Source organism: Ananas comosus, linkage group 2 (genome assembly GCF_001540865.1).
Source record: "Ananas comosus cultivar F153 linkage group 2, ASM154086v1, whole genome shotgun sequence".
NCBI classification, from domain to species: Eukaryota; Viridiplantae; Streptophyta; class Magnoliopsida; order Poales; family Bromeliaceae; genus Ananas; species Ananas comosus.
Genome location: NC_033622.1, coordinates 3,840,600 through 3,852,932, shown reverse-complemented (window position 1 = coordinate 3,852,932; position 12,333 = coordinate 3,840,600). Strand labels below are relative to the sequence as shown.

At 32.7% G+C, this 12,333-nt stretch overlaps 1 protein-coding gene across 3 annotated transcripts in view; it reads right to left on the bottom strand.

Annotated features, from left to right (window-relative positions):
* LOC109705952 (F-box/LRR-repeat protein 14) overlaps window positions 1-12,333 on the bottom strand; it is a 29,342-nt gene that overhangs the window by 10,873 nt on the left and 6,136 nt on the right. For all 3 annotated transcript variants that reach the window (XM_020226767.1, XM_020226781.1, XM_020226775.1), the window contains exons 6-8: window positions 11,850-11,924; window positions 9,367-9,438; window positions 9,148-9,219 (exon numbers count right to left, since the gene is read on the bottom strand). In XM_020226767.1, the coding sequence (XP_020082356.1) occupies window positions 9,148-9,219; window positions 9,367-9,438; window positions 11,850-11,924 (219 nt within the window). The remainder of the gene's footprint in view (window positions 1-9,147; window positions 9,220-9,366; window positions 9,439-11,849; window positions 11,925-12,333) is intronic.

Genomic DNA, 12,333 nt, shown 5'->3' with positions numbered 1-12,333 from the left:
CATAGTCTCAGGGGGTCTTTGGCCTAGCTTTTAAAAAGCACTTTTGGGCTGAAAAGTGATTTTCGGCTCAATAGAGCGTTTGGCAACTCATTTTTAAAATCTGATTCTGCTTTTTAGAATCAGAAAACTGATTTTGAAGGCCCAGAATCAAAAGCAGAGAAAAGCTGCTTCTTGAAATCTGATTCTGATTTTGGATTTAAACTTCAAATTTTTATTTTTATTTTAATTTCAATATTTATATTTAAATTTAATTTTAAATTTTTAAATTTAAAATTCATTTTTGAATTTTTAAATTTCAACTTCTAAAATTTTAAATTTCGAAAAATAGATTTCCAATTTTAAATTTTAAATTTTAATTTTAAATTTCAAATCTCAAATTTTAGATTTTAGATTTTCAATTTCCAAATTTCAAATTTCAAATTTAAGGTAAAATTTTAAATTTGACATTTTATATTTTAATATTTAAATGTAAAAATTTAAAATTTTTAAATGTTAAATTATAATTTTTAATCTTCAAATTATAAATTTTAAAATTTTAAAATTTTAATATTTAAAATTTAAAATTTAAAATCTAATCCTTGCATACTAATCCTTTAGCTAATTAGTGTTTGCTATTTGACCCAACCTGGGATTAGTGAGTTTGAAAAATTATTTTAGACATTTTAATCTTCAATTAGGAGGACCCACTCACTAATTTTTCAAACTAATTTTTCAACCTGGGATTAGGAGGACCCACTCCAATTAGGAGGACCCACTCACTAATCAGTGGTGCATAGTAATATTTCATTTTATTAGCCTAATTACTTCACTTTTCAAGGATACTAATCCTAGTTGGAACAGTGGTGCTTGGGGATCCCAAGTACCACTGTTCTAATAGAAAGGACTTCCCGAGTGGAAATATCATAAGCAGTAAGGGAATACGAAGCCGATAACAACGGCGACGTAAATCTAAGACAATCTGAAGACAATAACAATAGTAATTACGACCAAGACGAAGACGAACTTAGTAGTTCAGACTATAGTGAAAATACTACTAGTCCAAGACAATTCAACTGGCGATATAACGTCGTCCATATTGGACGAAGAAGATTTTTGGAAATAACAGTTGAAGACGCTTTTGACGTAGACGCTTTTACCTATAACCTAATAAACAATCCTGTTTACGCCAATCATCCTATTGGAACTTTAGTACATTTTCGTGTTCTAAAGACCTTTTACATTGAACCCCTTAGGTATCTAGACCTTTTTTCTTGTATTATATTTGCCTTAGATAAAGAACTTATACACTACCCTCATCTATTTGATATTCTTTCCAGACGACCTACTCCCCCTCCACGAAGATTTTAATGTTAGTCCCATCCTTGTTTCTTCTAAGCATTTTAATTGTCCTTTTCAGTATCCAACAGATTTTGGTAATTATAGAAAAGAATAGCAAATCTCAGATAGAACTTATTAATAAACTAATAAGACTCTTAGAATCCTCTCCAAACTCTACTTGTTCTTTATAAAATTACAAACACGGCTAGAATTAAAAGGAAATCAAAAAGACAAAGAGCCCTTTTATTATTTGTGTTTTTAACATTATATGATAAGACTTTATCAAATCTAAACCTTCCATATCCTTTTATTATTTACCATCTCACAGGAGAATTCCATACCTTTACATTTGGATTTCATAAAAATATTTCAAGATAGATCCACTAAGGACTCTTCAACAACTTGTACTCAGACTTGATCAGACAATTAGGACACAAACAGAATTACTTGACAAAATTTCAAGAAACCTAGATTACATTAAAAACCAAAACACTTTAATAGAACAAAGACTTTCTAATATCGACTACAGACTAAGCCAACTAGAAGCAAGACCTCAAAGGATAGAACAAAAACTACTAAAAATTGAACAATATTTACATTCAAGTCTTCAAAGGTTAGCTGAAATTAAACAAATTTCTCTTGGATGACTAATCCTGAACACTTTGAAGCTGAAATTTTACATAAAACTTTATCAAAAGTACAACCTTATAGCCCTGACAGAACCTCTATAGGCTTTTCATCCCATCTCCCACAAGCCTCATCTGAACAAGTTATAATTAAACAGAACAATACTATCATTCAACTTTTATTAGGCTTACACAGCAGAATACATACATTAGAAAATCTGGTAACACAACAAAAACAAGTTGAAAGCATTATTCCCACCATAGATACAACTCCTATTGTCCAAGAAGTTGTCAAACATTTTTCTTCCCTCCAAATCCACGAACATTCAAAAGAACCTCCTCCAAAGAAACCCAACCAACCATGGAATTTTCATAGACAAATTCCAAGATATTTAGCTTCCCCAGAGACCAAAACTCCTAGTACTCCTAATACATCAAAAAATCAGTCTTCCAGTTCTACTAATAAATCTTCTTAACTTTGAACATTTCAGAAATACAAGACCCTGATAAAAATGGTTTGCAAGACTTATGACGACGAACTTCCAGAATTCGCTGATCCAGACTTTTACAATGCTATGGTTGAACTAAATGAATTAGACATGTGGTGGTTCAGCGCCATAGAAGAAAATAGACAAAGAAATGAAGACACATTGGAAACAGAAGACAATGATGAAAGAGACATAACCCATAATCAGACTCAAAGAATGTTTTTTGCTTTGGAAATTATTCCAGAAGAAAGTGAAGATTTTGGAATAACTGAACTCAGGCAAATTCTTTGTGAATTATGCTTCCAAGACAATATTCTTACAGACATTTGGAGACTATTTGAAGAACCTTTAGATAATATTATATCTGATATTTGGAGATTATTCATTTAAAAGAATTCTCTCTACTAGACTGTAAACATGATGTATATTAACATAATGTATATTGATCCAGACATTTCAGGCTCAAATAAAGACATGGATCTACGATATATCCCACTTATCGATGACATATTACCCGCTTTCCTTAAACCATCCGAAGAACCTCTTGATGATATAATCCAAGACATACACAGGTTATTTGAAGACCCATTTGCAGTTATGCCTTTCCACATTATCCTTTATGACTTTAAGCATTTAGGCGAAGACGCCTTAGGAGCAGCATGTAAAGAATACAATAGACAAACTCTTTATAAAAGGCTCGAAAATTCACAAAATAAACAATTATGGTTAGACAGAATCCAAGACAAAAACGATATACAAATTTGGTTTTCCAGCATATGTCACTACCCTGAATACGAATGGGAAGATTATTACAAACAATATTTTCGGGAAGAACTTAACCTTCAATATTATGATTTGCAAGACCAAAATAGCATTATTAGAGACATCAGAATATTATTTGGTTATCCACCTGAAGGTATTACAGACAACGATGACTGGGAAGACTATTGCCAGCAATATATTTTAGACAAACTCAACCTTCAAGATTATAATTTAGATTACCAATATAAACTTACTAGAATTTTATGTTACAACCTGATGGACAAAATATTTTGACAAATCTATTATTATGCTTAAGTAGAATATTTTCAGCCAAATTTTCCTTTTATGTGCTATTCCAAGGTTTTCAAACTAGTAATTCTTCTTAGACAGAAGTCTTTCCACATATTAAAAATTTTCCACAACCCTCTACAAAGGCTTTCATTCTATCTCTGAAGCCTTAGACATTGCCCGCACCCACTTTGGTCCAAACTTTTTTATTTCTCCCAATATTCGCTCTTCTCCTCATATTCAAGCCTCTACATCCACCCACAATCTTGAGAAAAATAGTTTCTGTGACAACTGCTCAAACAATGGCCACACAGCTTCAAAAGCTAAATATTATTTGTGATGAACTAAGAACAAAGGATCAGAACAATCTCCAAAAAATTGCTATTTTAGAGCAACAGATCAGAGACCTCTAGAATCCCCAAGGACAAGGTATTGTATCTCTATCTCAGACTCCCTCTTCTCCTCCTCCAAAGTATCCTCCTATAATAACGGTAACACCGAGTTTGGTCTTTCCTCCTATTACCAACATAAATACGCCTTTTTCAAACTCACTAATCCCAGTAGTCCATCCCTCCACCTCTGTGAAACCCATTCCTATATCATCAGCACCTTTCCCATTACAAAGGTTCTCACCTAAGAAACGTCCACAGCCAATTGCCAAACCATTACCAAATACTGAACCCTCTTCAGAACCAATACAAAACCCTAGTATAGATAACACAGAAGAGAGACAAGATGACCCCATGATACTAGAAGCATCTTCTCCCAAAATCAACAATTTAGGAAAAAAAGTTTAACCCCTGGTTCTGATATTTTGTACATATTTTGTACATATTTATTTCAATTCTGCATCTGTTTTTCCATATAATCCACTTAGTAGGACACTGCTAAAAAAAAAAATTTTCAGAAAAAAGCAAAAAGAGAAAAGAAAAAACAAAAAATTTCCAGAGAAAAGTGGAAATATCAAAAGAAGAAGAAAGAATCTGGAAATGAAAAAATCAAAGAAAAAATTAGAAAAAGAAAAAAAAGAAGAAAAAAGAAAAAATCAAGAAAAGAAAGAAAAAATCAGAAAAAGAAAAAAGAAAAAAGAAACACGCTGTGTTTTCTACACAGGCAAAAATAAGGGTTCTTAGTTTAGGATTTCAATTTTCCGCCAATCACCTTGTGATCCAACTCCACCATCAAAAACCAAGGTTTAAAAGTCTGTTCCCAAACACCGCCATTTCAGAAAATCCAACTTTTCAAATTTCTGAGCACTACAAAATTTTGCCTCCAACGAGCAAATGACGAATCAACACGTGGCCTCCAAACAACTCAACACGTGGCCTCCAACGGACAACTAATGGAACAATACGTGGACGGCGTTCGTGGTCCAAAACCATGGACTTCCCAAGGGCCCCATCGAATGATTCCACCCACAGCGAAACCATCTCTGCCCCAGTTTTTCGAAAAAACCATGAGCCCCTCGTCATCATGACGTCACAAAGCAATATCATAGGCAGCCGCAGTTTTGAAGAAATCCAGGTGCCGCCGTAGTTTTCTCCACCCAATCCGCCTCCTCTTTTGCCTATAAAAAGAGGCTCCCCACTCCTCAAAATAAGCATAGAAAAAAAAAAAAAAAAAAAAACCCAAGCATCCTAATTAGCCTCTGCATCATATGAAGAAGCACTGAAGCTTAATGGAAGGCATTATTAGCACAAGGTATTGTATCTATATTTATCTAATCCTTGTATTGTATCTCCTAATCCCCAAGGACAAGGTACTAGAAAATCAAGGTTTCATTTTATTAGCCTAATTAGGTCTAGGAGGACCTAATTAGGTCTAATTAGTATCCTTTGCATAGTAAACTTGCCTAATTAGGTCTAGTATCCCTTTTTGGTATTTAAAACTCACTAATAGCCTAATTAGGAGGACTAATCCTAATTTGAAGATTAGGTTGGTCGTTTCTATTAAAACTCACTAATCCCGGGACCTAATAGCCTAATTAGGTCCCGGGAACTCCTACTGGGATTACTGAGTTTGAAAAAGGATACTAATCCTTTGCAGAGGCTAATTAGGATGCTTAGGTTGTGACCTTTTTGTCTTGTATGCTATATTTATCTCTTAGTGTATTGAGGTCCCGTCTGGTACTCCCTTCTAGAAATCAAGATAAAAAAAATTTTCGGTTGTTTTTATATTTCTAAAACTCTTTTATCTCATTAAATTTTCTATGATGCAATTTTCCTAAATCTTGGACTTAATGATGAAATTTAATTTTCTAATGTGGATAATACCACTTAAGACACAGTGTTGGTGCACAAGACCCTCCTGGCGTACAGTTTTCAGAGAACCTCGCTCTAACGCCGCAAAGCACTATCTGGCTATTAATGGCGAATTTTATAGAGCATTTCTCTTATCAAATCTGCCAAGCGTATATGCTTTACACTTGCTTAAGCTGAAATAATTACCCAGAGAGAACCCATAAATTTTCATTAAGAGTCCAAGGAAAGGGAATCATAGAGCAAAGAAAATGCCATGGATAGAAGAGTTCGAGAAATATAATATAAACAAAGGATAAAACTTACATCACAACGCTAGAAGGTTTTCCTTCCGGGACTTCCCGAGGGGAAAGAAAGGGCTTGTTTGTACAGACTCCTTAATCCAGGGTGCAGTGCTTGAAAGAAATATTTACAGGAAAAGAAGGAAAATAAAAGCCATTGGAAATATTTGTGGGGCTAGGATGCTATTTCTAATAGGATGCGTTCTTCATTCTTCACTTGTCGTCGAAAGGATCTTCCGTTAAGCTTCAGTGCTTCTTCATATGATGCAAAGGCTAATTAGGATGCTTGAGTTTTTTTTTTTTTCTCGTTGTTACTTTCCTTTCTTCTATGCTTATTCTGAGGAGTGGGGAGCCTCTTTTTATAGGCAAAAGAGGAGGCGGATTGGGTGGAGAAAACCGCGGCGGCACCTGGATTTCTTCAAAACTGCGGCTGCCCATGGTATTGCTTTGTGACGTCATGATGACGAGGGGCCCATGGTTTTTTCGAAAAACCGGGGCAGAGATGGTTTCGCTGTGGGTGGAATCATTCGATGGGACCCTTGGGAAGTCCATGGTTTCGGAGCACGAACGTCGTTCACGTGTTGTTCCATTAGTTGTCCGTTGGAGGCCACGTGTTGAGTTGTTTGGAGGCCACGTGTTGATTCGTCATTTGCTCATTGGAGGCAAAATTTTGTAGTGCTCAGAAATTTGAAAAGTTGGATTTTCTGAAATGGCGGTGTTTGGGAACAGACTTTTAAAACTTGGTTTTTGATGGTGGAGTTGGATCACAAGGTGATTAGCGGAAAATTGAAATCCTAAACTAAGAACCCTTATTTTTGCCTGTATAGAAAACACAGCAGGTTTCTTTTTTCTTTTTTCTTCTTTTTTTTCTTTTTCTAATTTTTTCTTTGATTTTTTCATTTCCAGATTCTTTCTTCTTCTTTTGATATTTCCACTTTTCTCTGAAAATTTTGTTTTTTCTTTTCTCTTTTTGCTTTTTTCTGAAATTTTTTTTTTTTAGCAGTGTCCTACTAAGTGGAGTTTGAAAAAGGATACTAATCCTTTGGTATTTGACCCAATACCAGAAAGGGACACTAGACCTAATTAGGCAAGTTTACTATGCAGAGTAATATTTTAAATTAGTAGAGGTCTAGGATTAGGATCCTTGCATACTAATCCTTTACCAAAGGATACTAATCCAAGATATTTAGCTAATTAGTGTCTGCAATTTTCCGACATAAGGTTTGAATATTTTAAGATTTAAATTTTAAATATTCAAATTTTAAATTTTAAATATTTAAATTTTAAATTTTAAATTTTAAATTGCATAATTATTTTAAATTTCATAATTATTTTAAATTTTCAATTTTCAATTTTAAATTTTAATTTTAAAATTTACATTTTGAAATTTAAAATTTAAAATTTAAATATATTTTTAAATATTTATATTTTATATTTTATATTTCATAATTATTTATATTTTTACATTTAAATTTTAAATTTCAAATTTTAAATTTAGATTTTAAATTTTAAATTTTAAATTCTAAATTTAAAGTTTGAAATTTTAATTTTAATTTATATTTTTATATATTAAAATTTTATATTTTAAAATTCATAATTATTTATATTTTTAAATTTATATTTATATTTTTAAATTTTAAATTTCATAATTATTTTAAATTTTAAAAATTTAAAATTTTAAATTATTTTTTAAATTAAAATATCAAATTTTAAATTTTGTACAATTTTGAAATTTAAAAATTTTAATTTTAATTCAAATTTAAATTTAGATTTTAAATTATTTTAAAATAAAATTTAATAAAAATATTAATTTATGCAAACATCAAAAAAAAATTGCCAAACAGCTTTTCAAAATTACTTCAGAAAAATCACTTTTATCTAAACTCCGCCAAACGCTCTACAGCTTTTAACCAAAATCACTTCTTCAAACCAAAATTACTTTTCCAGAAAATCACTTTTTCAGAAGCTAGGCCAAACAGGCCCTCACTCTACCTCTCACTTTTTTTTTTTTTTGCTTGTAAACACTAAACAGAGAGCACTTTCTCTGTTTTTTTTTTAACGGTAAATACACACACTCTCTCTCTCTGTTTTTTTTTCTTTTTTGTGTGAACAGTAAACAACTAAACACTTTTTGTTTTCTTTTTTTTTTTGGTAAACACTGTTTGTGCATTACTAGCTAGCTTCATACATGCCTTTATTTAGAGATGAAAAGGTATGTTGTTCTCTACTTCAGTTCTTTTTGCATGTGTTATTTTGTTTTTAGCATTATTATAATCATATATTTGTTGTTTAGTTTCTTTTTTTTCATCTTTTTATTCCGACGATGTGATTATTTGGTTATTCATAAAATATCTACTGTGTAATATGATTTTTAAAGAGTATTCTTTGTCCTTTAATAATTGTTAAAAAGTATATTTATTTATTTCAAGTGTGCGCCTCACCCCTCTCAGGCGCGCGCCTACGCCTTGCGCATTGCGCCTAGGCTCTATCAGCCTTTTGCGCCTTGGTGCGCCTTGGGCTTTTAAAACACTGGCCTCAAGTGGCATTGCCTGGTCTACCCTGTGTCAGTAAGAAACTCACACATATCACAGAAAACACTTGTTTTACCTGGTTTTTCCAAGTAGATTGCTCGTAAACAATTTCCACAGAGTCGGAGACCTTTACCCTATTGTCCATATATTTTAAGGAATTCATTATTACTTATGTCGAAAGTTACCTAACCTAGAACCGTAACCTCAAAACTGAATTATGTAGAGATCCTGAAAAAAAAATCCTTGATTCAGCTCAAGATAATAGCAAAGATGCTAGCATAGCGGGTAACCAATTAATTCATGTTAACATAATAGTGATAAAACATATTAGGCAATAATAAAGTTTGATTGGAGGAGAGCATAAGAGATTGGAATTGCACAATCTATATTCTATGATGACCTATAGCACAGGTAATTCAGTTGAAGGCCTAAAATCTAGTTTCTTCAAGGACATGTTAAACTAACAATACCAACTCTCTTGTCAATCTTGCATTTATTTTCAAGGAAAATTAGGTGAACACAAAAAGAATATAGAGACTACTTTGATAATGCACTAGAAATTGGTATAGCGAGTACTGGAATCAAGATGGCACGACCTGACATAGCGTCCAAACAAGCAGCAGTGACCGGACAACCCTCCAAGTTCAATGTAACTAGTTTAGATAAACCTGCAAAACCCAAAGGAAAAGGGAACAAAACAGTCTAACAGGCCTGTGTAAAAGAAAAGAAGTACAAGAAGCTGCAAGCAAAGAAACAACAAAAATGACATTTATTAGTGCTTAAACAAAAGAAACAGCATTATAAACTTACTGTACCTTTCAAATAAGCAACACCTGCATCTGTTACTCTACAACATGACATTTGCAACTCTTTCAAGTTTGTAAGACCTGACCAAACCGTACACATTTCACAATGTAAGCACTACCAGCGAAAAGAGTTTTAAGTAGTAAGAATAATAGCAACTGAGTTGGAACCAGGAAAAGGAGCTAACCATGTTATCAGAAGCGAAGGAAAAGAAGTATGCCAAAGAAAAGCAATAACCAGAATTTTAATGATATCTTTCCCTTGTGAGTTGGACAAATTATGCGAATTTTATACTAGCACATTGAAAGAAAACACTTCAAAAAGACACCTGCTTAACTAAAAAGTAAATAACACTAAACCCTAAAAAGTAAATAATCATCTGCTTAACTAATTCATCCGTGAAAACAAGGACCCCTGCGTAATACTAAATAACCTTTTGATTAATTAATTCATCTGTGTCCTAATGATTTAGGGTGTCACAATATCATTAAATAATTAAAAACCAAAATGATCACTGATATCATTAACTAATTCCCATTAAAAAAAAAGCCAAATATACTTGCTCTTTTCACTCACTACTACTCTCCACAAAAAAAAAGGAGATACCCGGATATAATAAAGCAACTATCAAGAAATGGATTAGAATTTGTGATCTCTAGATAAATTATTGTACTCATCAGGTATCCTTCTTTAGTTCAGATTAAATAAGTCATCAATTATCTTAGTTGAATTTTCGAGATGTTTGCAATTACCATTATATGTATTATCAATATCAATTCAGAATTTAGTGGAATCTGTTGAATGTGGCTTTTACCCAATCTTTCAGAATTGAATAGCCAATATTTCCAGCTAAGACTAAGCCCAGTTCAACTAGACTATCCATGCTCAGCGTCCTCCACACCAAGGATTTAAGTGTCGTGGCACGGGATCGTGCCGGAAACTTGCCGGCACGGTACGGCACGGTGCGTACCGAGCCGTGCCGATACGTACTAGTCAAAAAAATTCTTGTGTGCCAACACATAATAGCATGAATATTTATTTTTCTTTAGCAACAAACTATTTTAACTATTTATTATGTCTTTTTATCACATCTTTTGAACTTTATTGAGAAAATTACTTACTAATTTAAAGAATAGAAGGTTTTGAGCTGTGTCATCAGCACGAGGTCTGTATCGTGCCGGTATCTTGTTGGCACGGTGGATACGGCCTGTGCCGATGGACACTTAAAACTTTGCTCCACACATGGTTAGTGGTTTCGAAGTAGAGAACCAATTAAATCCAAATTATACCACCAAACCCAGTCAAGCATTCTTTGGCATCCTACATTGTCTCATGAATTAATCAATTAAAGGGGCAATTGTTTATATATCCCAGAAAAGTTTGTGACTTCTGATTTACCCCTCTTAGAAGGCTAATATTGAAAAAACCCTTTTTACATTCCAACGTATTTCAAATATACCCCTAGAGTTAAATTCTGTTAATGAACTGTTAGCAATAGGTGTTATCTCTATGAAATTACTCTTTTGCCCTTTCAAATATACCCTTATATCATCACCAACTTTTCTTATTTGCCCTTAAGTTAGGAGCACAAGAAATATTTTGATTTTGGTCTTTTCAAATATACCCTTCTACCATCACTAACATTTCTTATTTGCCCTTAAGTTAAGGGCAAAAGAGGCATTTTGATTTTTTTAACTCTGGTAGATATTTAACTCACGTTTAACCCAAGTTAACTTAACGCATGGTAACTGCAAGGGTATTTTGGAATAACAGAAGAACATATGAGTACATTTAAAAAAAAAATAGGGGTAAATGAGATATTTCCGAAGTTTCGAGGGGTATATAGGCAATTATCCGTAAATTAAAAGAACTGAATAATTGCTAATTGTGATAATAAAAGCTTTGTGCCAGGAAGCAACATAAATGTAGGTTCAAATGTTGAGAGCAGCCAATGTATGAAGAAGAGATATCAATGCAAACTTCCTCCTGAGACCTGATGCTATCAATTGGGCATCCGGGAAATAAAAAACTAAGAGGAAAAAGGATACCAATTGTTCATCAACCTAGATTACTATATTCGGTTTTCCTCAAGTGAAAATAATAAAAAAATAATAAGGTTCAGGCAAACCATTCCATCACACTACCGATGTGACGAAGAAGCAACAAGAATCCAATTACCGTGATATCTTTCCAAGAAGGATATAAAGGTACTAGGGATGCAAAAAGATTTTAATCAACTGTAATCACAAAGCCAAAAAAACAGAGTTGATAAAATGGAAAGGTTCTATGGTCCCATGCTGATATAATTTTAGATAAATATTATTCACCAACTCGTTAACCACAAGCCACAAAGGTAGTCAAGAATAGTACTGAAATAAATCCAAGAGGCATACCTAAAGAATTTCTCAAGCAATAACTTAAAAAAATGTTCCTAAAACTGATTATTGACCTCAGATGATAACAATGCCAAGAGAGAGAGGAAAACAAGTACCACCTGACAAATACTCCATGTCTGCATCTGTTATACAATTACAATATCTGATATTGAGAGACTCGAGCTTTTTCAGACCTGCGACAAGATCAACCTATATAAATATAGAGCTAAAGAAATTGCATCCTTCACTTTAATGATCAACAGATCAAGCATAGAAAATGCACAAATTTATTCATTCTACTAATACATAATTTATTAGATTTAGAATAAGAGAAAAATTGAACTACAAATTGTGGTCAATTATTTAAATGCTTTCCATCAGTCGAGGAGAGTCAAATAATACATTTTCAAAAAATATGAGTAAAATCTGCGGTTAATAAGATTATATAAATTCATGCAATCTTTTAAATAAATCAGCTCTTCCATGGGAATCTGAAGAAACTTGCATCTATGAAAAAAATACATCAGATAATATCACTTAACAACTCAAATATATGGTTCGGTTGTGAATAACAATTAAGTTTTAAACTTTTGCAATATATCA